Source organism: Mesoplodon bidens, assembly GCF_964165515.1.
Source record: "Mesoplodon bidens genome assembly, chromosome: 20".
In the NCBI taxonomy this organism is placed as follows: domain Eukaryota; kingdom Metazoa; phylum Chordata; class Mammalia; order Artiodactyla; family Ziphiidae; genus Mesoplodon; species Mesoplodon bidens.
Genome location: NC_138181.1, coordinates 28,022,034 through 28,048,250, shown reverse-complemented (window position 1 = coordinate 28,048,250; position 26,217 = coordinate 28,022,034). Strand labels below are relative to the sequence as shown.

General features: G+C 39.4%; 1 protein-coding gene across 5 annotated transcripts in view; it reads left to right on the top strand.

Annotated features, from left to right (window-relative positions):
• Positions 1-6,345, top strand: part of SNX25 (sorting nexin 25) — a 114,967-nt gene extending 108,622 nt beyond the window's left edge. For all 5 annotated transcript variants that reach the window (XM_081220843.1, XM_081220842.1, XM_081220841.1 and 2 more), the window contains 4 exons: positions 1,069-1,135; positions 3,883-4,064; positions 4,558-4,658; positions 5,152-6,345. In XM_081220843.1, coding sequence (XP_081076969.1) covers positions 1,069-1,135; positions 3,883-4,064; positions 4,558-4,658; positions 5,152-5,232 — 431 coding nt within the window. In that variant the 3' untranslated portion in view covers positions 5,233-6,345. The remainder of the gene's footprint in view (positions 1-1,068; positions 1,136-3,882; positions 4,065-4,557; positions 4,659-5,151) is intronic.
• The last annotated feature ends 19,872 nt before the right edge of the window (positions 6,346-26,217 follow it).

Sequence of the window (26,217 nt, the reverse complement as noted above, 5' to 3'; positions counted from 1 at the left end):
GTTGATTTCTGCTTGTGTGCCTTCCCTTGTACAGAGGTGTTTGTGAATTTACTCCTTTTTTTTTTTTTTTTTTGGTGCAGGAGCCCTGAATTCTTGGCCCCATCATAGCCAAGTCATGTATCACTAGCTAAACATTGCAGTGGATGGAAGTGAATATATAAACGGAATATTTGGTTTCGATTCCAATTTGCAGACCAAACATATCCTCACAGCATTTCTTTGCCTTCTTTTGGTTTATGTTCATATTCTACACTTATAACAATGTGTCTCCTAATCTAATGCCAACAGTAAAAGTTTAGATATGTAGGACCCTTCACAAAACTCTTTCACACAAAGTATTGCCATGACTCTCCAGCAAAATGAAAGTACATGCTAACACTGTCCTTTTCCAGATGAGGACACTGAGGCTCAGAGAAGGTGATGGTGGCTGCCTGCTCCGGGCGGTGGCGCAGGAGCAGTGAGTCCATGGCTCACTCGGAATCCTGGGGCTTCCCAGTTGCCCTTTCTTCCCCCACGGGCATAAAATATATAAAAATGCATGATCTACAAACTACTGTTCAAAAGGGAGCAGTTAGACCCATCAATTTGTTAATATTTCAAAATATTTGTGAACATCTGACTACAGATGCTTCTCGTTCAGAGCCGTGTATTAGAACATTGGGTTCAACAAGCCAGGCACAGATCTAAAAGGAATTGCACTGTCTGCTAGTGGAAAACAGACGTCAGTAGCCCGGGGACACGTGAAGTGAAGTTTTAGTTCCACTTGGTAGCTCAGCTGTTGTTAGGCATATAAGCTGTTAACAGTCTTAAGTCTTCTTACATGAAAAGCTGTAAGAAGTCTTAAGTTTCCTGTCATCAGTTGCTAAGTAGAAAATGAAAGCTTATTCATTAGTGTATACCTGGGCAGGTTTGCTAACCTAGACCCAAATTCTGTGGATATCAAAGCCCCTGACTTAGTGTCCAGACTTGGATTGAGTGACGTGGTTAAGATTTATGCTTTGTGCTGCTATGAAAATGTCACGATTGTGGTAGCCTGTGGTAATGCTTTTCCTCTGATTTATATTTTAGTGTTTAAATGGGTGAGAAGAACATTAATTGCTCTCGTTCAGGTCACTTTCGGAAGAACCATCAACAAGTGAGTTGCACGAAACTAATGTTTGAATTCATGCCCTAGCCTTTGCCTTAATAGTCCAATTACATCCCCAACTCAAGGTTTTTTCGTTTCTGTTACTTTTTATTTCTGATATGATTCTAAGATTGGATAGGGAAGCAGATTTCTACAAGACTCTCTCCCCCAGAATGTGTGGTGCACCAGATAACAGAAGCTTGGGCTGGCTCTGGCAGGCTGGTTGACGAGGGTCAGAAGATTGTTCTGGAAAGTTCTCTGTTGACCATGATGACTGGTTTTAATATCTTGGGTACAGCATTTTTATGTCACATGATGGGGATCAGTTTAAGGCTTAGACTTTGAGCCAAAATGAAAGTAGGATGAGCATCGCACGGCAGGTATTTATTTGAAGGGAAATGCAAACCATATATTTTTTTAGAGTTGGGGTGATACTAAAATAGTAATTCCTCTTGTTGATAGCTAAGTATCCATGAGGGGTGTGTGTACCCTATAACACTATTATAAGCCATATGTGTATTCTGAATTGTATCACGTTACCCATATCCCTAAGGGTTATACTCTGTGCCCAGTACCCAATGCTTACGAGGCTGTAGCATTATGACTTCCCCACACAAAAACTGGGAGTCAACTGGTAAAACTAAGGGGAAAAAAACCAGTTATTTTTGTACAGCAAAATATGTTTTAAGATGAAATTGTCAGATTTTTCCAAGTGAAAGATTAATTTAGTTGTCAGATGTATGTATGAAGTTAACATTATAGTTTTATCACATAAATCTTATAAATTTTTTTGGGAAACATAATGAAGATCATATTATATTTTTATTCAGTTGCAAATAGAATATATTTTCCTTGTGGTCATAAACCAAGATTTACTTCTGTTTATTTCTAAGATTTTTTTTAAAAAATGGTGTTAGTGGCTTGTTTAGTTGACTTTTAGTATCGTGGGCTTTTAAGCAGAAAAATGCCCTAACTTACAGTTTCAGTCTGAGGCAAACCTCTTAACCTTAGTACTGACAGGCCTTGGATAAAGAAGTTTTCAAAATGGCCCTATTTTTCTCAGAACTCCAGACTTGCTCATTTATTTTCTTTTTCAGTTTCAGAAAATTATGCATACATTCCCTGCTCCTATTTATGATATTGGCTCTTAATTTTAAGATGAGCAGCTGTGGTTTGAGAGTGGTGAATACATCAGGCGGTTCTTTACATGGGGCTGGGGGAGGGGCACCATGTAGGGAATTTTCAGTCTGTGGGTTTCAGTGGGCTTTTTATCAGGTAGAGAAATTACGGAGCACCTGGCCCTGTGCTGTTTTGCCTCAGGCAGATGAGGACACATCATAAAATTAAGTAGCAGCACAATATGTGCCTCTCGCCTTGTACCAACTGTAATTTCACATCCCAGAATTGCTGCAAAAGCTTCCTCCAGTTTTGGCTAATACAAAGTCAGACCTAAATTGATAGAAAATGCTTAGGTGATGGCCTTTGGTAAGTCACTCACCTAATTTTAAGTTGCAAACTGAAATTTTCCTTCTTTGTTTCTTCACACAGTGCTGGTGAGTAACCCAAAGACTACAGGCAAAACAAGCTGTGTTTTTATGTAGATTTTACTTAGGCAGGTCAGCAGGTTCTCAAAGCCAAAGTCCCATTGAATTAATAAAATTTTATTTGATCTAGATATGAATTGCACAGTTCTAAGCAGTATTGGGAAGTATCTTAGGAGACATGCAGTTTCAAACAGGATTACCATGGTTCTGACTCACAGTGGAATTTAGACTTCATTGGTGACTAGTTACTGTGTGCAAAGTGCTGGGCTTGAAACATCTATTTCAGATACTATTTCTGAAAACCTCACATTGTCCCTTTAAAAATCTGGTTGGGAAGTCAGATTCTTAAAGGGCTTTTTGATTTATTATTCGTGAATTAAGTTTGAAACTTCAGGTCTTTCTTGCACTAATAGTCCAAGGTGATTCTGCTCCCATGTTCTGCAGAGAGACTTCCCCTCCCAACCTCAGCACTGCTCCTGGCTCTGTGAGCTGTGCTGCTCTCTGCAGCAGTCCTGTGGTTGGCTGGAATTTGATGAAGTAGGGTTTATGGAAGACCTGGGTAACCAGATAAAAGCCACTTATTTATAACCGTGCAGGTCAAGATCTGCCCGATTTTCACTCCTGTGGGAAGGTGACGTGGCTGGATAGCAGTGTATCTTTTCAAAGTCCCCCCCTTTGTGGTGGAAGGGGGGTGTCTTTTCCCCCTTTGCCTCGTGAGCATGTGAGACGTTTCCCGGGTCGGACAACTCTGCCCAGCGTCCTCTGCCGTGGCTGCCCCAAGGGACAACTAGTGAAGAAGCTTGGTTCTCCCCAGGACTACTCAGGGAGCTCTTCACAGCCTTTAAAACGGATGGATGCTTTCAGTTTATACCACTTCATGGAGGAATTAGTACGTTAAGTACCGTGCACAGTTAAGAGTAGTTGCAAGCTTCAAACAAATCAATCTCCTCTCAGTTCTTGCTTTTCCAGGTTGAAAGACACCGCGCGGCAAACATTTAAAGAATTCAGTACCAGTGAAAATGTGAGCTCCAGGAATGAATGGCTATCAGTGTTATCAAAATTAAAAAAAACTTTCCGAGTCAGAGTTTAAAAATCCAATTCCTAGTTTATTCATCAAACGCTTATCTTAACCTACCCATTGATAAATGCCTTGTGAGAATAGAGAATAAGATTTTTTAAAACCTCACCCGAGAAATATTTTGCTCTTGAAAGACAACTCCGGGACGCGGTGGACTGGGCTCTCAGCGAGCAGATGGTGGTCTACTACATCGGCGCTCTCCGGGATGCTTTGTGGCCCGGTGGGAATTTGGCACCTCCGAACACAATCCCAAGTGAAGAACAAAGCCAGGAAACAAAGCGGAGAGCACAGCAGAAGCTGCTTGAAAACATTCCAGGTGAGGCCTGGGCTCTGACCCTGAAAGTCAGATGAAAAGGGAGTGTTGATGGCCCTTCTCCTTTTTCACTTAGGAAACATTATTTACAGTGAAAAAAGTGATCATACTTTTTCCTTTTAAATCATGTCTTGTCCCTTGCTAAAAAATTATGCTGAGAATCCCAATAAGAACAGTACTAGTTATAATTTAACTAGAAAAATGTTTTAGAACAGATAATAAAATTTTATGCTTTAAAAACCTTGTTAAAGTACCCTATTTTGAGAGCTCAGTTTTTAATTGGGGATCCACATATTAAAATTATAGTTTGTATAAATGCCTTATATTGAAAAATTCTGAATTTTCTCCTTAAACATTGGAAAGAGCTGATCACTCCTGTTCCTCGCGTCTCTGTGCCTTTATGTGCTGTGTGTGCATATGTCGTGGCCCCTCACTGAAGGTCCGTGCAGGGTGCACTGTATCAATAGCAGTGTGGAATATAAACTTAATTTTTCAGATATGCTTCAGAGCCTTGTTGGACAGCAAAATGCCCGTCATGGTATAATAAAAATATTCAACGCACTGCAAGAAAAGAGAGCCAATAAGCATCTGTTATATGTGAGTAACTTAAAGCCTCCCAAAGGATTCAGTTTCTTCAGTTCTACATTTCTGTTCATATACGGGGGTAGATTTTAACTCTCTATACGCTTAATCATTCTTATTGCTTGTAACTCTGAACCCATTCTCTCTGCTTCATTTTTGTTCAATTTGGTTAAAAGAAAATACTCCCCTGTGGGTGCGGCATCCCCCTCTTCGCCTGCTGGTTGTTTCTCTCAACTTGTGCTGTAACATTTCTGCCTGAGTGCTTGGCTTTCTTATTTCAGCAAAGCAAACTGTTTCCCAGTAGTCTGATAATACTGTTGATGGTTAACGGACCGTGAAATACGTCAATCTGATGCTAAATGGAGTTTATAGAATACTAATTCCTTTTGAGAGTAACTTGTTCACTGAGCATCATCTCAGACTTAAAGTTAGACTTTTGTCTTAGATGTAGCTAGTTGAGTAAACCCTTAGAGAAAAAGACATTTTTTTTCTTTCTTTCTTGGTTCAGGTGCTGATGGAACTGCTGCTAATTGAATTGTGTCCTGAGCTGAGAACTCATTTAGATGAACTTAAAGCTTGTCAGGTTTGAGACTACACAAATAAACCACCAGAGAAATGTCTGTAATAATAGACATGAAACATTTTCCTCTTTTCCACAGAGGGCTTGACTGAGAACCATACCGATCTTTTAGTTACCTCCCTCTAGTTTTATGTGAATTAAGCAGAATTGGGGGGAAAACTTGATGCTGTATATTAGGCAACAGAAAAAAACACTTGTTAATTATTTTTATTTTAATATAAATCCTTTAAAGGTCAACATACTACTGATTGAAATATAAGTGTTAATACGTGATAAGAACCTAGGAAATATTTTAAATATTTATGAAGTTTTGTTTTAAAAAAGTTTGTTTTAAATGAAGAATTATGAACGTTGTACAGTTAATTTCCTCACTGAGGATTCTGAACATTCCTATATTCATGTGTATTGAATATTGTTGTGCAATGCTTTGTGTGAAGTTATTGTGAAAATTTTATTGTTTTTATTTTTACCAAAGACTTCCCATAGTTTGAAGCATCTGAAGCAATAAAATATAAAAATGAATCATAGCGCTCTGATGTTTAAGATGCTTACATCTCAAAAAATGTTGAAACACTTAAGGTAGTTCAGATACTTATCAAGTGCCTTTTCTGTAGAAAACATTGCACATGTAAGTACTTCCGTAAGGAAGTATAAAGTTTGTTGCCTTTCTCCAGACACAGAATGAATGTGAAAAATATGATTTTTAGCGTGAATGAGAAGAGCCAGAATTGGTGCTTGAAGTGCTGTATTAGGGAGGTGGGCTGGATGGGCCGGAATGAGATGGGAAAACAGAGAGAAGGGAAGTTACTTCAGGCTGTTCAGGACTTGATTGTGTCATCAACTCTTGGGGACTAGTAGGGGCATCAGGCGAAATCCAGGGTACAGATGTTGCTTTGTTTTTAGTAGTGGGACCATGGACAAGTCACTTAATTTTACTGGGTTTTACCATTTATTATGCAGTGATAATGAAACAGTTTCCCCTTTCTAACCCCCAGGAATACTGAAAGCAAACCAATTAAGCAGAAATTCAGTTTGAAATCCATGAAAGAAACATACTATGTATATATATGTTAAAGTGGTATTAATTATATCACTGTTAGATCATACCTGCTGAGTTCCTGATATGCCAAGTTCTTGATACGACACATAAGTGCTGAAAGACAAATGATTAAAAATTAGTAAAGCAAATTTTATCTTTGATATTCTTTTAGCTACAGCTCTTTGATCCTTATTTCAAACCAAGATATTTGATACTTTTGAAAAAACTCAAAGTTGGCTATTTATATGAATAAGAATTATCCTACATAGGGATGTAGAAAAGACATTCAGAGAAGAGAAGCAGTGTGAAGTCACCAAGCCCCAGGAACTCATAGCAGTTACTAAAAGTGACCATCTTCTGCATAATTAAACCATGGCTGTTAGGACTCCTCAATCCTTAAGAAGTCATCTTACTTTTTCATAAGTTATCAACTATAAGGACTCTTACAGAAGTTTTGATTTTTTTTTTGAAAAAAATTAATGACCTTGAAGCTTCACCTCACTTAAAGGGTGACTCCAATCACAGGTCAAGGTGTGCACCATGGTTGGGAGTAGTGGTATTTTGCAGGGGCTCACCTGTGCCAAGTATGCCAGCTTTATGGTAACTAGAGTAAACTGAAATTTTAAATTCTGTGTTGGGTTCACTTAGGACATTTAAGCACAGCATATTACCAAATATGACATGTCAAATTCCTACCTTTAGGATTTCTCAAACCGTGTTTTAATGGCAGTTAAAGTGGCCTTCACTTTGGGGATGTAGAGCGAGCTATGAAAAGTGCTATTACAGTCCCCATACACTGCCTTATTACATTTCTATTTTAAGATTCTTAAAGGCTTAAGGAACTGGATTGAGTGTGGAGAAGAGAATACCGTTGGGAATTTGGATCTTCAAACCACTGAAGGAATGTTCTGTGGATGGTATTAACAAGAGCAAAAGCAAGTGGGCTTGTATTGTAGAACTATTTATGTTAGGTTTTATGAAATCTTTTAATGGGCTAGAGACATGGAAATGTTGTTACTGGGGAAGAAGAAGAGTCTTCAGCAGAGATTTTAAAAGCAAAGGACTGGGTTTCAGGGATGATTTAAGTTTCTACTCTAAGATTTAAAGAAGTATATGGCCTATGTTTGTCTTTAGATACAGGGAAGAAATTTCAACAAAGTGAAGTTCAAATAATATAGACAAACCAGAACATAAAACAAGAGCAAGTAGTTTTGTGCCATATAATACTTCTTTAATGACAGGCACCTATATATTAATTGCATTTTCCCAGTGCTAAGACTAGATCTGGTAAATCACTTTGGAAAGGATGGTTGTGATTTTTAAAATAAAGCCATAACATTTACAAAGAAGGTGTTGTTCAGGTATCTTAAACATTATTTTTAATATCTGTTTTCACAGATGTATATTTCTTTAGAATCTTTTGCATATGGATTCTATTTTTACTGTCAGATTTTGCCTCTGTAGATGTAATTGATAAGGAAAGCCTCTTGCTAATTTAACAGTTTAGTTATAGTTATATTGGTAGATGATTTGAAATTTTATCTTGTTTTGAAATACACTGAGGGTTTTTAAAACGTAGAAAAAGACCTGAAGCACAGAGAAACATCTTGTTTCAATTGATTACCAGGAACATAGCAGTTTTACTCATTAAGATGTTTAGGGGAAGATATGGAAAGGCAAGATTGTAAGCAATTTCTTAAACCCACTTATTTTGCAATTTAGATTTTTAATTTTCAATTTGGAATTTTCTATTTTAGAAGTCTTCGATGACTGAAATAAAATTAAAAGTTATTCAAAATTCACAACACTAAGGATTAAAGAAATTTAAAGAATTAAACTTCAGATTTTTTTTAAATAAGTTTGTAGCATTTATACTTCTGAAGTTATTAAAGCTAAGATTACACTAAGTCTCTCAGGACACTATTTAAGAAAGGAAAAAAATACTGGCTTTATGGAATGGTTTTCAATATTTGACATGGTCTTGGTCAGTTTCTAGCCTAAGAGCTGGATCTTTGAAGACTCTTCCTGCCGTTCAATCCTGTAGCTACGTTTCAAGTTGCAACATTTTACAAATTCAAGAGGGGTGGGATGGCGGGGTGGGATAGGGAGGGTGGGAGGGAGATGCAAGAGGGAGGAGATATGGGGATATATGTATACGTATAGGTGATTGACTTTGTTATACAGCAGAAACTAATACACCATTGTAAAGCAATTATATTCCAATAAAGATGTTAAAAAAAAAAGAATGAAGGTAACCTGTCATCAGTAAAATACCCAGGATAATGTAATGTGGGAGACAGAAAACAAACATAGCTATTATAAAAATTATAAAAATACATACATTCTAAGCTGTTAGAATCGATGACCTTGAAATACATTGTAGTCTAAATTCTTTGACGAATAAGTGAAGTTCATCTGCCAATGAAGGATTCAGACGACAAGCCTTAAAAATCAAAGAAAAAGTTATTTAGACATATTTTGAATTGTTGGATCTTTTGTTTTTAAGAAATAGAGTGGGGCTTCCCTGGAGGCGCAGTGGTTGAGAGTCCGCCTGCCGATGCAGGGGATGCGGGTTCGTGCCCCAGTCCGGGAAGATCCCACATGCCGCGGAGTGGCTGGGCCCGCACATCCCGAGCCTGTGCTCCGCAACGGGAGAGGCCACAACAGTGAGAGGCCCGCATACCGCAAAAAAATAAAAATAAAAATAAAATTAAAAAATAGAGTGCAATGATTTAAGGGAATTTCGTAGTTAGTGATACATTTCTATTATGATTTCTTAATTAGGGAGATTCAAGTTAACCTATGCAAAGTATTAATAGATCATAACTAAAAATAACCATGCTATTATCCTTTGGGAGAGAAAATTCTCAGTGCCAAAAATAATGGATTTACACATTGATAGTATTCTAAGTTATGAATTATCAAAATAAGTAAAATAGAAAGCATTAACATTTGGCCTTAAACCTGTTATGTGAATAGCAGCATGTATAATTTTTTAAACATATGATTTTGTTATGCCTAAATTAGCAATAAGGTGCATAATTTCATAGTATGTTAGGAATTTGAAAGACAGAAGTTACCTCTTCCAGACCTTACTCCATGCAGAAATTGTCCCTTTTAGTACCCATGACAGTTGGTTACCAGATATTTGCTTGGTTGCTTCTAGTGGCAAGAAGTCAGCACCTTGGCTTCTGCACACGGCCCCCCAAGCTGAGGTGTTGGCACAGCCATTTCACACTAGGTTCAAGGCCTCTACATGTGGTACCCTATGAGCTAGTGAAACTAGACTAAGCACAAAAGGAAAAAGAATGGGACTTACACCATTGGTTCTCCTGGTTCTCAGGCCTTCAGACTCAGACTGGAACTAAACCACCAGCTTTTCTGAGTCTCCCGGCTTGCAGATGACAGACGGTCTTAGCAGTCTCCATAATCATGTACAAATTAGTATATATAGGGGATGAGGATAAGATGGCAGACTAGAAGGACCTGAGCTCACCTCCTCTCACAAAAACACCAAACTCACAATTAACTGCTGAACAAGCATTGACAAAAGACTAGAAGCCACCAAAAAAGATACTCTACTTCGAAAAACAAGCCACAACAAGATGGTAGGAGGGTTGCATCCATGATACAATCAAATCCCATATCCACTGGCTAGGTGACCCACAAACTGGAAAATAATTATATTGTGAGGTTCTCCCATAGGAATGAGAGTTCTGAGCCCCCATGTCAGGCTCCAGTGGTCTGGCATCGGGAGGAGGAAACACCAGAGCATTTGGCTTTGAAGGCCAGCGGGACTTGATTGCAGGAGCTCCAGAGGACTGGGGGAAACAGACACCACTCTTGGAGGGTGCACACAAGGTCTCATGTACACCAGGACCCAGGGGGAAAAGGAGTGACTTAATAGAAGCCTAGGCCAGACTTACCTGCTCGTCTTGGATGGTCTCCTGGGGGAGGTGGAGGGCAGCTGTGGCTCACCGTGGGGACAAGGACACTGGTGGCAGAGGTACTGGGGAGTACTCATCAGCGTGAGGTGTCCTGGAGGCTGCCATTGCAATGCCAAGACCTGGCCCCACCCAACAGCCCAAGGCTCCAGTGCTGGGAAGCCTCAGGCCAAACTACCAACAGGGCAGGAGCACAGCCCCACCCATCAGCAGACAGGTTGCTTAAAGTCTTCCTGAGCCCACAGAGGCCTCAATACACCCCTGCCCATCAAAGGAACAAGACCCAGCTCCACCCACCACTGAGGAGGCATCAGTCCCTCCCGCCAGGAAGCCTGCACAAGCCTGTTAGATCAGCGTCACTCACCAGGGGGGCAGACACTACAAGCATGAGGAGCTATAATCCTGTAGCCTGCGGGGCGGCAAACACAGAAAGTTAGATAAAATGAGACGGCAGAGGAATATGTTCCAGAGGAGGGAACAAGATAAAACCCCAGAAGAACTAAGTAAAGTGGAGATAGGCAATCTACCTGAAAAAGAATTCAGAGTAATGAAGTAAAGATGATCCAAGGTCTCAGAAAAAGAATGGAGGCACAGACCAAGAAGCTAAAAGAAATGTTTAACAAAGAGCTAGAAGATTTAAAGAACAAACAGTTGGACAATACAATAACTGAAATGAAAAATACACTAGAAGGAATAGCAGAATAACTGAGGCAGAAGAACAGATAAGTGAGCTGGAAGACAGAGTGGTGGAAATCACTGCCTCGGAACAGAATGAAGAAAAAAGAATGAAAAGAAAGCAGGACAGTCTAAGAGACCTCTGGGACAACATTAAGCACACCAACATTTGCATTATAGGAGCCACAGAAGGATAAGAGAGAGAGAAAGGGCCTGAGAAAATATTTGAAGAGATAATAGCTGAAAACTTCCCTAACATGGGAAAGGAAACAGTCACCCAAGTCCAGGAAGTGCAGAGAGTCCCATACAAGATAAACCCAAGGAGGAAAATGCTGAGACACATTAATCAAATTGACAAAAGGTAAAGACAAAATATTAAAAGCAACAAGGGAAAAGCAACAGATAACATACAAGGGAATCCCTATACAGTTATCAGCTGATTTTTTAGCAGAAACTCCAGGCCAGAAGGGAGTGGCACAATATATTTAAAGCGATGAAAGGGAAAAACCTACAACCAAGAATACCCAGCAAGGCCCTTGTTCAGATTTGGAGAAATCAAAAGCTATACAGACAAGCAAAAGCTAAGAGAATTTAGCACCACCAAACCAGCTTTACAGCAAATGCTCCAGGAACTTCTCGAGGTGGAAAAGAAAAGCCCACGACTAGAAGCAAGAAAATTACAAATGGGAAAGCTCACCAGTTAAGGCAGACATACAGTAAACATAGGAAATCATCCACACACAAATATATCGAAACCAGCAATCATGAGGAGAGTACAAATGCAGGATATTGGAAATGCATTTGAAATTAAGAGACCAGCAACTTAAAACAATCTTGTATATATATAGCCTGCTATATCAAAACCTCATGGTAACTGCAAACCAAAAATGTACAATAGATAAACATGCAAAAAAATCCAAACACAACACTAAAGTAGTCGCCAAATCACAAGAGAAGGTAACAAAAGAGGAAGGGAAGAAAAAAGACCTACAGAAACAAATCCAAAACAATTAACAAAATGGCAATAAGAACATACATATCGGTCATTACCTTAAATGTAAATGGATTAAATGCTCCAACCAAAAGACACAGACTGGCTGAATGGATGCAAAAACAAGACCCATATATATGCTCTCTACAAGAGACCCACTTCAGACCTAGGGACACATACAGACTGAAAGTGAGGGGATGGAAAAAGATATTCCATGCAAATGGAAATCAAAAGAAAGCTGGAGTAGCAATTCTCATCTCAGACAAAATCGATTTTAAATAAAGACTGTTACAAGAGACAAAGAAGGACACTACCTAATGATCAAGGGATCAATCCAAGAAGACATAAAAATTATATATGCACCCAACATAGGAGCACTTCAATATGTAAGGCAACTGCTAACAGCCATAAAAGGAGAAATTGACAGTAACAGTAATACTGGGAGACTTTAACATGCCACTTACCTCAATGGGCAGATCATCCAGACAGAAAATCAGTAAGGAAGCACAGGCTTTCAATGATGCATTAGACCAGATGAACTTAGTTGATATTTACAGAACAATCCATCTGAAAGCAGCAGAAGCCATGTTCTTTTCAAGTGCACATGGAAAATTATCCAGGATAGATCACATGCTGAGCCATAAAGCGAGCCTCAGTAAATTTAAGAAAATTGAAATCATATCAAGCATCTTTTCTGACCACAATGCTATGAGATTAGAAATCAACTATAAGAATTAAACTGTAAAAAGCACAAACACGTGGAGGCTAAACAATATGCTACTAAACAACCAATGAATCACTGAAGAAATCAAAAAGGAAATCAAAAAATACCTAGAGACAAAAGAAAATGAAAACAATGATTCAACTCTATGGGACTCAGCAATAGCAGGTCTAAGAGGGAAGTTTATAGCAATACAGTCTTAACTCAGGAAACAAGAAAAATCCCCAATAAACAACCTAACCTTACACCTAAAGCAACCAGAGAAAAAGAACAAACAAAACCCAAAGTTAGCAGAAGGAAAGAAATCATAAAGATCAGATCAAAACTAAATGAAGTAGAAATGAACAAGAGAAAAGATCAATGAAACTGAAAGCTGGTTCTTTGAACAGATAAACAACACTGATAAGCCTTTAGCCAGACTCATCAAGAAAAAAAGGGAAAGGGCTCAAATTAAAAAGTAGAAGTTACAACTGGCACCACAGAAATACACAGGATCATAAGAAACTACTTACTACAAGCAACTTTATGCCAATAAAATGGCAACCTAGAAGAAATGAACAAATTCTTAGGAAGATACAATCTCTCAAAACTAAACCAGGAAGAAATAAAAAATACGAACAGACCAATTACAAGTACTGAAATTGAAACTGATTAAAAAACTCCCAACAAACAAAAATCCAGGACCAGATGTTTTCACAGGCAAATTCTATCAAACATTTAGAGAGGAGTTAACACCTATCCTTCTGAAACTATTTCAAAAATTTTCAGAGGAAGGAATACTCCCAAACTCATTCTATGAGGCCACCATGACCCTGATAACCAAAACCAGACAAAGATACCACAAGAAAAGAAAATTACAGGCCAATATCACCAATGAACATAGATGCAAAAATCCTCAACAAAATACTAGCAAAGCAAATCCAACAATACATTAAAAGGATCATACATCATCATCAAGTGGGATTTATCCCATGGATGCAAGGATTTTTCAATATCCGCAAATCAGTGTGATACACCATGTTAATAAATTGAATAAAAACCATATGATCATTTTAATAGATGCAGGAAAAAGCTTTTGACAAAATTCAACACCCATTTATGATAAAACCTGTTCAGAAAGTGGGCATAGAGGGAACCTACCTCAACATAATGAAGGCCATATATGACAAACCCACAGCTAACATCTTAGTAGTGAAAAGCTGAAAGCATTCCCTCTAAGATCAAGAACAAGACAAGGATGTCCACTCTTGCCACTTTTATTCAACATAGTTTTAGAAGTCCTAGCCACAGCAATCAGAGAAGAAAAAGAAATAAAAGGAATCCAAATTGGAAAAGAAGTAAAACTGTCACTGTTTGCAGATGACATGATACTATACATAGAAAATCCTAAAGATGCTACCAGAAAACTACTAGAGCTCATCAATGAATTTGGTAAAGTTGCAGGATACAAAATTAATAGAGAAATCTCTTGCATTCCTACACACTAACAATGAAAGATCAGAAAGAGAAATTAAGGAAACACTCCCATTTACCATTGCATCAAAAAGAATAAAATACCCAGAAATAACCTAGCTAAGGAGGCAAAAGACCTATACTCCGAAAACTGTAAGACACTGAAGAAAGAAATTAGATGACACAAACAGATGGAAAGATATACCATGTCTTTGGATTGAAAGAATCAATATTGTCAAAATGATTATACTGCCCAAGCCAATCTACAGATTCAATGCAATCCCTATCAAATTACCAATGGCATTTTTCACAGAACTAGAACAAACAATTTTTTAATTTGTATGGAAACCCAAAAGACTCCAAAAAGCCAAAGCAATCTTGAGAAAGAAAAACGGAGCTGGAGGAATCAGGCTCCCTGACTTCAGACTATAGTATAAGGCTGCAGTATGGTGCTGGCACAAAGACAGACTTGCAGATCAGTGGAACAGGATAGAAAGCCCAGAAGTAAACCCATGCACCTATGGTCAATTAATTTACAACAAAGAAGGTAAGAATATACAATAGAGAAAAGACAGTCTCTTCAATAAGTGGTGCTGGGGAAACTGGACAGCTACGTGTAAAAGAATGAAGTTAGAACATTCTCTAACATCATACACAAAAATAAACTCAAAATGGATTAAAGACCTAAATGTAAGACTAGATACTATAAAAGTCATAGAGGAAAACATAGGCAGAACACTCTTTGACATAAATCACAATATCTTTTTGGTTCCACCTCCTAGAGTAATGAAAATACAAACAAAAATAAACAAATGGAACCCTAATTAAACTTAAAAGCTTTTGCACAGCAAAGGAAACCATAAACAAAATGAAAAGACAACCCACAGAAAGAATATTTAATCCCTTGTTGGTTGCATCATTTGTAATCTCCAAAATATATTGGGTTGGCCAAAAAGTTCATTTTGGTTTTTCCATAAGATGTTATGGGAAAACCCAAATGAACTTTTTGGCCAACCCAGTACAAAATAATTGTGCTCATGCAGCTCAATATGTTAAAAAAAAAAACCAATAAAAAAAATGGGCAGAAGATCTAAGACAGACAGATGGCCAAAAAGCACATGAAAAGATGCTCAATGTCGCTGATTAGAGAAATGCAAGTCAAAATTACAGTGAGGTATCACCTAACATCCGTTAGAACAGATATCATTAAAAAGTCTACAAAAAAAAAAAAGTCTACAAGAGGAGGTTGGGGGAAGATGGCGGAAGAGTAAGATGCAGAGATCACCTTCCTCCCCACAAATACATCAGAAATACATCTGCACGTGTAACAGCTCCTACAAAACACCTACTGAACGCTGGCAGAAGACCTCAGACCTCCCAAAAGTCAAGAAACTCCCCATGTACCTGGGTAGGGCAAAAGAAAAAAGAATAAACAGAGACAAAAGAATAGGGATGGTACCTGCACCAGTGGGAGGGAGCCGTGAAGGAGGAAAGGTTTCCACACACTAGGAAGCCCTTTCATGGGCGGAGACTGCGGGTGGCGGAGGGGGGAGCTTCGGAGCCGTGGAGGAGAGCACAGCAACGGGTGCGGAGGACAAAGCGGAGAGATTGCCGCATGGAGGATCGGTGCCGACCGGCACTCACCAGCCTGAGAGGCTTGTCTGCTCACCCGCCGGGGCGGGCGGGGCTGGAAGCTGAGGCTCGGGCTTTGGTCGGAGCGCAGGGAGAGGACTGGCAGCGTGAACACAGCCTGAAGGGGTTAGTGCACCAAGGCTAGCCGGGAGGGAGTCCGGGAAAAAGTCTGGACCTGCCAAAGAGGCAGGAGACTTTTCTTCCCTCTTTGTTTCCTGGTGCGTGAGGAGAGGGGATTAAGAGTGCTACTTAAAGGAGCTCCAGAGACTGGCACAAGCTGCGGCTCTCAGCGTGGACCCCAAAGACGGGCATGGGACGCTAAGCCTGCTGCTGCCGCCACCAAGAAGCCTGTGTGCGAGCACAGGTCACTGTCCACACCTCCCCTCCTGGGAGCCTGTGCAGCCCGCCACTGCCAGGGTCCCGGGATCCAGGGACAACTTCCCTGGGAGAATGCACGGTGCGCCTCAGGCTGGTGCAACATTACCCCGGCCTCTGCTGCTGCAGGCTTGCCCCGCATCCGTACCACTCCCTCCCCCCGGCCTGAGTGAGCCAGAGCCCCCGAATCAGCTGCTCCTTTAACCCTGTCCTGTCTGAGCGAAGAACAGACACCCTTAGGCGACCTACAAGCAGAGACAGGGCCAAATCCAAAGCTGAACCCCGGGAGCTGTGCAAACAAAGAAGAGAAAGGGAAATTTCTCCCAGCAGCCTCAGAAGCAGCGGATTGAATCTCCACAATCAACTTGATGTACCCTGCATCTGTGGAATACCTGAATAGACAACGAATCATCCCAAATTGAGGAGGTGGACTTTGAGAGCAAGACATTATTTTTTCCCCTTTTCCCCTTTTTGTGAGTGTGTATGTGTATGCTTCTGTGTGAGATTCTGTCTGTATAGCTTTGCTTTCACCATTTGTCCTAGGGTTCTGTCTGTCCTTTTTTTTTTTTTTTCTACTTAAAAATTTTTTTTTCTTAATAACTACTTTTTGTCTTTTATTTTATAACTTTATTTTATCTTACTTTATTTTATTTTATCCTCTTTCTTTCTTTCTTTCTACTTTTTCTCCCTTTTATTCTGAGCCGTGTGGATGAAAGGCTCTTGGTGCTGCAGCCAGGAGTCACTGCTGTCCCTCTGAGGTGAGAGAGCCAACTTCAGAACACTGGTCCACGAGAGACCTCTCAGCTCAACGTAATATCAAATGGCGAGAATCTCCCAGAGATCTCCATCTCAACACCAAGACCCAGCTTCACTCAACGACCAGCAAGTTACAGTGCTGGACACCCTATGACAAACAACTAGCAAGACAGGAACACAGCCCCATCCATTAGCAGAGAGGCTGACTAAAATCATAATAAGGCCACAGACACACCAAAACACACCACCAGACGTGGACCTGTCCACCAGAAAGACAAGATCCAGCCTCATCCACCAGAACACAGGCACTAGTCTCCTCCACCAGGAAGCCTACACAACCCACTGAACCAACTTTAACCACTGGGGACAGACACCAAAAACAACAGGAACTACAAACCTGCAGCCTGCAAAAAGGAGACCCCAAACACAGTAAGTTAAGCAAAATGAGAAGACAGAAAAACACACAGCAGAGGAAGGAGCAAGATAAAAACCCACCAGACCTAACAAATGAAGAGGAAACAGGCAGTCTACCTGAAAAAGAATTCAGAATAATGATAGTAAAGATGATCCAAAATCTTGGAAATAGAATAGAGAAAATGCAAGAAACATTTAACAAGGACCTAGAAGAACTAAAGAGGAAACAAGCAATGATGAACAACACAATAAATGAAATTAAAAATACTCTAGAAGGGATCAATAGGAGAATAACTGAGGCAGAAGAACGGCTAAGTGACCTGGAAGATAAAATAGTGGAAATAACTACTGCAGAGCAGAATAAAGAAAAAAGAATGAAAAGAACTGAGGACAGTCTCAGAGACCTCTGGGACAACATTAAACGCACCAACATTCGAATTATAGGGGTCCCAGAAGAAGAAGAGAAAAAGAAAGGGACTGAGAAAATATTTGAAGAGATTATAGTTGAAAACTTCCCTAATATGGGAAAGGAAATAGTTAATCAAGTCCAGGAAGCACAGAGAGTCCCATACAGGAAAAATTCAAGGAGAAACACATCAAGACACATACTAATCAAACTGTCAAAAATTAAATACAAAGAAAACATATTACAAGCAGCAAGGGAAAAACAACAAATAACACACAAGGGAATCCCCATAAGGTTAACAGCTGATCTTTCAGCAGAAACTCTGCAAGCCAGAAGGGACTGGCAGGACATATTTAAAGTGATGATGGAGAAAAACCTGCAACCAAGATTACTCTACCCAGCAAGGATCTCGTTCAGATTTGATGGAGAAATTAAAACCTTTACAGACAAGCAAAAGCTGAGAGAGTTCAGCACCACCAAACCAGCTTTACAACAAATGCTAAAGGAAGATCTCTAGGCAAGAAACACAAGACAAGGAAAAGACCTACAATAACAAACCCAAAACAATTAAGAAAATGGGAAGAGGAACATACATATCGATAATTACCTTAAATGTAAATGGATTAAATGCTCCCACCAAAAGACACAGACTGGCTGAACAGATACAAAAACAAGACCCATATATATTCTGTCAACAAGAAACCCACTTCAGACCTAGGGACACATACAGACTGAAAGTGAGGGGATGGAAAAAGATATTCCATGCAAATGGAAACCAAAAGAAAGCTGGAGTAGCAATTCTCATATCAGACAAAATAAACTTTAAAGACTATTACAAGAGACAAAGAAGGACACTACATAATGATCAAGGGATCGATCCAAGAAGAAGATATATGCACCCAACATAGGAGCACCTCAATACAGAAGGCAAATACTAACAGCCATAAAAGGGGAAATCGACAGTAACACATTCATAGTAGGGGACTTTAACACCCCACTTTCACCAATGGACAGATCATCCAAAATGAAAATAAATAAGGAAACACAAGCTTTAAATGATACATTAAACAAGATGGACTTAATTGATATTTATAGGACATTCCATCCAAAAACAACAGAATACACATTTTTCTCAAGTGCTCATGGAACATTCTCCAGGATAGATCATATCTTGGGTCACAAATCAAGCCTTGGTAAATTTAAGAAAATTGAAATTGTATCAAGTATCTTTTCCGACCACAACGCTATAAGACTAGATATCAATTACAGGAAAAGATCTGTAAAAAAATACAAACACACAGAGGCTAAACAATACACTACTTAATAACGAAGTGAGCACTGAAGAAATCAAAGAGTAAATCAAAAAATACCTAGAAACAAATGACAATGGAGACACGACGACCCAAAACCTATAGGATGCAGCAAAAGCAGTTCTAAGAGGGAAGTTCATAGCAATACAATCCTACCTTAAGAAACAGGAAACATCTCGAATAAACAACCTAACCTTGCACCTAAAGCAATTAGAGAAAGAAGAACAAAAACCCCCCAAAGTTAGCAGAAGGAAAGAAATCATAAAGATCAGAGCAGAAATAAATGAAAAAGAAATGAAGGAAACAATAGCAAAGATCAATAAAACTTAAAGCTGGTTTTTTGAGAAGATAAACAAAATTGATAAACCATTAGCCAGACTCATCAAGAAAAAAAGGGAGAAGACTCAAAGCAATAGAATTAGAAATGAAAAAGGAGAAGTGACAACTGACACTGCAGAAATACAAAAGACTATGAGAGATTACTACAAGCAACTCTATGCCAATAAAATGGACAACCTGGAAGAAATGGACAAATTCTTAGAAATGCACAACCTCCCAAGACTGAATCAGGAAGAAATAGAAAATATGAACAGACCAATCACAAGCACTGAAATTAAAACTGTGATAAAAAATCTTCCAACAAACAAAAGCCCAGGACCAGATGGCTTCACAGGCGAATTCTATCAAACATTTAGAGAAGAGCTAAAACTTATCCTTCTCAAACTCTTCCAAAATAGAGCAGAGGGAGGAACACTCCCAAACTCATTCTACAAGGCCACAATCACCCTGATACCAAAACCAGACAAGGATGTCACAAAGAAAGAAAACTACAGGCCAGTATCACTGATGAACATAAATGCCTAAATCCTCAACAAAATACTAGCAAACAGAATCCAACAGCACATTAAAAGGATCACCATGATCAAGTGGGGTTTATTCCAGGAATGCAAGGATTCTTCAATATACACAAATCAATCAACGTGATACACCATATCAACAAATTGAAGGAGAAAAACCATATGATCATCTCAGTAGATGCAGAGAAAGCTTTCAACAAAATTCAACACCCATTTATGATAAAAACCCTCCAGAAAGTAGGCATAGAGGGAATTTCCTCAACATAATAAAGGCCATATATGACAAACCCACAGCCAACATCATCCTCAATGGTGAAAAACTGAAACCATTTCCACTAAGATCAGGAACAAGACAAGGTTGCCCACTCTCACCACTCTTATTCAACATAGTTTTCACAGTTTTAGTCACAGCAATCAGAGAAGAAAAGGAAATAAAAGGAATCCAAAGCAGAAAAGAAGAAGTAAAGCTGTCACTGTTTGCAGATGACATGATACTATACAGAGAATCCTAAAGATGCTACCAGAAAACTACTAGAGCTAATCAATGAATTTGGTAAAGTTGCAGGATACAAAATTAACACACAGCAATCTCTAGCATTCCTATACACTAATGAGAAAAATCTGAATGAAATTAAGAAAACACTCCCACTTACCATTGCAACACAAAGAATAAAATATCTAGGAATAAACCTACCTAAGGAGACAAAAGACCTGTATGCAGAAAATTATAAGACACTGATGAAAGAAATTAAAGATGATACAAATAGATGGAGAGATATACCATGCTCCTGGATTGGAAGAATCAACATTGTGAAAATGACTCTACTACCCAAAGCAATCTACAGATTCAATACAATCCCTATCAAACTACCACTGGCATTTTTCACAGAACTAGAACAAAAAATTTTGCAATTTGTATGGAAACACAAAAGACCCCAAATAGCTAAAGCAATCTTGAGAATGAAAAACGGAGCTGGAGGAATCAGGCTCCCTGACTTCAGACTATACTACAGAGCTACAGTAATCAAGACAGTATGGTACTAGCACAAAAACAGAAAGATAGATCAATGGAACAGGATAGAAAGCCCAGAGATAAACCCACGCACATATGGTCACCTTATCTTTGATAAAGGAGGCAGGAATGTACAGTGGAGAAAGGACAGCCTCTTCAATAAGTGGTGCTAGGAATACTGGACAGGTACATGTAAAAGTAGGAGATTAGATCACTCCCTAACACCATACACAAAAATAAGCTCAAAATGGATTAAAGACCTAAATGTAAGGCCAGAAACTATCAAACTCTTAGAGGAAAACACAGGCAGAACACTCTATGACATAAATCACAGCAAGATCCTTTTTACCCACGTCCTAGAGAAATAGAAATAAAAACAAAAATAAACAAATGGAACCTACTGGAACTTAAAAGCTTTTGCACAGCAAATGAAACCATAAACAAGACCAAAAGACAACCATCAGAATGGGAGAAAATATTTGCAAATGAGGCAACTGACAAAGGATTAATCTCCAAAATTTACAAGCAGCTCATGCAGCTCAATAACAAAAAAACAAACAACCCAATCCAAAAATGGGCAAAAGACCTAAACAGACATTTCTCCAAAGAAGATATACAGATTGCCAACAAACACATGAAAGAATGCTCAACATCATTAATGATTAGAGAAATGCAAATCAAAACTACAATGAGATATCATCTCACACCAGTCAGAATGGCCATCATCAAAAAATCTAGAAACAATAAATGCTGGAGAAGGTATGGAGAAAAGGGAACACCCTTGCACTGCTGGTGGGAATGTGAATTGGTACAGCCACTATGGAGAACAGTATGGAGGTTCCTTAAAAAACTACAAATAGAACTACCATATGACACAGCAAATCCCACTACTAGGCATATACCCTAAGAAAACCATAATTCAAGAAGAGTCATGTACCAAAATGTTCATTGCAGCTCTATTTACAATAGCCAGGAGATGGAAGCAACCTAACTGTCCATCATTGGATGAATGGATAAAGAAGATGTGGCACATATATACAATGGAATATTACTTGGCCATAAAAAGAAGCGAAATTGAGTTATTTGTAGTGAGGTGAATGGACCTAGAGTCTGTCATAGAGAGTGAAGTAAGTCAGAAAGAGAAAGACAAATATCATGTGCTAACACATATATATGGAATCTAAGAAAAAAAATGTCATGAAGAAACTAGGGGTAAGACGGGAATAAAGAGAGAGACCTACTAGATAATGGACTTGAGGATATGGGGAGGTGGAAGGGTAAGTTGTCACAAAGTGAGAGAGTGGCATGGATATATATATACTACCAAACGTAAAATAGATAGCTAGTGGGAAGCAGCCCCATAGCACAGGGAGATCAGCTCGGTGCTTTGTGACCACCTAGAGGGGTGGGATAAGGAAGGTGGGAGGGAGGGAGGGAGAGAGACTCAAGAGAGAAGAGATATGGGAACATATGTATATGTATAACTGATTCACTTTGTTATAAAGCAGAAAGTAACACACCATTGTAAAGCAATTATACTCCAATAAAAATGTAAAAAAAAAAAGTCTACAAGTAACAAATGCTGGAGAGCGTGTGGAGAAAAGGGAACCCTCCTACAAAGTTGGGGGGAATGTAAATTGGTGCAGCCACTATGGAAAACAGTATGGAGTTTCCTCAAAAAGCTAAAAATAGAGCTGCCCGGTGCTCTGTGACCACCTAGAGGGGTGGGATAGGGAGGGTGGGACGGAGGGAGATGCTAGAGGGAAGAGATATGGGAACATATGTATATGTATAACTGATTCACTTTGTTATAAAGCAGAAATTAACACACCATTGTAAAGCAATTATACTCCAATAAAGATATTAAAAAAATAAAAAAATAAAAAATAAAAATAGAGCTGCCATGTGATCCTGCAATCCCACTCCTGGGCATATATCTGGAGAAAACTGTAATTCAAAAAGAACATGCCCCTCAGTGTTCATAGCAGCACTATTCACAATAGCCAAGACATAGAAACAGCCTAAATGTCCATTGACAGATGAATGGGTAAAGAAGACGTGGTACTTTAGTTGCAGCATGCCAGGTGTTAAGATGCTGCAACTAAAGATCCCACACACCGCAACGAAGATCCCACGTGCTGCAACTAAGACCTGGAATAATGGAATAATTCCATCTGCAGCAACATGGATGGACCTAGAGATTATCATACTAAGTGAAGTAAGCCAGAGAAAGACAAGTATCATATGATATCACTTATATGTGGAATCTAAAAATGTGGTACAAATTAATTTACTTACAAAACAGACTCAGACTTCAGAAACATACATGGTTACCAAAAGGGAAAAGTGGGGCAGGAGGGATAAATTTGCAGGTTGGGATTAACATATACACACAACTATATATAAAATAGATAATCAATAAGGATCTACTGTGTAATACAGGAAACTCTACTCAATACTCTGTAATAACCTATATGGGAAAGGTATCTGAAAAAGAATAGATATATGGGGCTTCCCTGGTGGCACAGTGGTTGAGAGTCTGCCTGCCAATGCAGGGGACACGGGTTCAAGCCCTGGTCCGGGAGGATCCTGCATGCCGCAGAGCAACTAAGCCTGTGCGCCACGGCTCCTGAGCCTGTGCTCTAGAGCCTGCGAGCCACAACTGCTGAGCCCACGTGCCGTGACTGCTGAGGCCCACGCACCTGGAGCCCGTGCTCTGCAACAAGAGAAGCCACCACAATGAGAGGCCCGCACACTGCAACAAAGAGTAGCCCCCACTCGCTGCAACTAGAGAAAGCCCACACGCAGCAACGAAGACCCAACACAGCCAAAAGTAAATAAATAATTAATTAAAAATAAACAAAAGATATATGTATAACTAAATCACTTTGCTGTCCATCTGAAACCAACAACATTGTAAATCAACTATACTCCAATATAAAAAAATTTTTTTTAAGTCACCACCTTGGGCTTTCCTGGTGGTACAGTGGTTAAGAATCTGCCTGCTAATGCAGGGGACACGGATTCGAGCCCTGGTCTGGGAAGATCCCACACGCCATGGAGCAACAAAGCCCGTGCACCACAACTACTGAGCCCACGTGCCACAACTACTGAAGACTGTGCGCCTAGAGCCCGTGCTCAAGAGAAGCCACCACAGTGAGAAGCCTGCGAACTACAATGAAGAGTAGCCCCCGCTCGCCACAACTAGAGAAAGCCCACCACATGCAGGAACAAAGACCCAACCCAGCCAAAAATAAATAAATATTTAAAAAGTCACCACCTTTAGGAAATAAAAACTAAGGTTTTACCTATAAACAGTTATTTTAGAAGATTCTTTGTATTAAGCTTAAATCCCCCACCCCCGACCCTTTAGAATCATTGACTGTTCCTAGGAGGACATACATTGCTGCTTTCCTGGAAACTGAGAGGCAGAGGAGTGGGTAGTCACCCAGCCTGAGGGTGGCAAAGCTGAGACCAGGCCTGGGGCTCCTGACTTTCAGCCCAGGGTCTCTTCATCTGTGGCCTTATCTTTCCTGTAACATACTGCCATGGGCTGTCATTCTCCCTTCCCTACAGTGCCTCTTTTGTAGGACAGCCTTTCAGTCTGATGAAGACCACTATCAGAAGCCCCTTAAGTCTTTTCTCTGAGTAAAATACTCAGAGTTTGTTATTGTGCCTCATCTGACATGATTCCAGATCCTTCACTGGCTTACTTTTAAAATGGAGAAAACTTAGAGGAAGTATCTCCCATAAAATCCAGTGGCCAAAATTGAGTAATGGGGCTGTATTATCTCCCACCATAAGGAAAATAGTTTTAAAATTGTAATCTGTTTATTATGCTCTTTTATTTAGGATGAACATATACCACATTTCAGGATATTTTTCACCCAGAGCTCTCGGCTTATGTTTACTTGGAAAGGGTACCAAAGATAGCATAGAATCTGAAATTGACTTGGTTTGGACATTGGTATAATATACAGAACATTTAGATTAAACAAAGACAGCTGTTATTCATACTAATGGTATAATGGTAAATATCTCAAAGGTTAGTTGTATTTTTTTTTTTTTTGGCTGTGCTGGGTCTGCGTTGCTGCACATGGGCTTTGTCTAGTTGCATCGAGCTGGGGGCTGCTCTTCTTTCAGGTATGTGGGCTTCTCATTGCGGTGGCTTCTCTCATTGTGGAGCTTGGGCTCTAGGCCCGCGGGCTTCAGTAGTTGTGGCTCACGGGCTCTATAGTGTAGGCTCTAGAGCGCAGGCTCAGTTGCTTCACGGCATGTGGGACCTTCCCAGACCAGGGCTCGAACCCGTGTCCCCTGCATTGGCAGGTGGATTCTTAACCACTGTGCCACCAGGGAAGCCCCAGGTCAGTTGTATTTTTGTACTGTGTTCCTATATTTGTGTTGGTATGGGTTTAATACTCTGGAAATTTTAAATTTCCAACAAAATAATTTAGGTTCCAAACTTGCCTACACATTGGAACCTCCTGGGGAGCTTAAACAAATCTGCTTGTGTCCCATTCTGGGAGATGGTGATTTAATTTTTCTGAAATAAGGCCTGAGCTTTAGGAATTCTTAAGAGATTCCCCATGTGATTTTAATATGCAAATAATTTTGAGAACCACTGCTGTAACGTGATCAGATTTAGGCAAGGGACTTAGAAAACTGTTCCTTGCCTTGTTCCCTGCTCCAGCTTGAACATTTTGGCATTGCATGAAATTTTATGATCTAATTCTCATTTGGACTTACGGATGTCATGGACCTAAGGTGTGCAGTTTTTGTTTTCTTTTTTTAAAAAAACTTGCAGTTACTATTCATGATTCCCTTTCACACTCCCTCTGCACTTTTTAACAGTTGATTTTAGATGTGGAATCCATTCGCTATCTAAATAAACTGATCACATGGATTAAAACATGAAAAGGCTTATTTTAACTGGTTAACTCAAATTCATCAATATCCACCTAAGTGTGGTAGATGTCATGCAAAAGGAAACCTTAATGAAATGTACTCTAATGTACCAGAATGAAATAGAGATTCACACTTTTTCTGGGTGAAAGAAGGCATGCACGTTCTGGGTTTAAGGTCTTGGTGCTGGGCCTTAGGTGGCAGACAGTGAAATAGAATAATTTGCATCAAAAATAGAAATTTTACCATCTGTGCTTAATTATTTTAAAAAATGACAGAATTGTTTTCAAACAAGCTGCATGTCTGACAACCTCTTGGTAGACAGAGGCTATCTGCACAATAAGTAGGAAAAAAAACACTGATTTAAAAAGATGTCCAAGTCTCAACTAAAAACCCAGAAATTTCTATTGAGTCAATTTATATTTGTTGTCAGGCTTACTTTAGAATAATAGTGTTTAGCTGTTGCTTCATCCTTTGTGATACCCAAGCCAAGCTGCAGACACTGTGC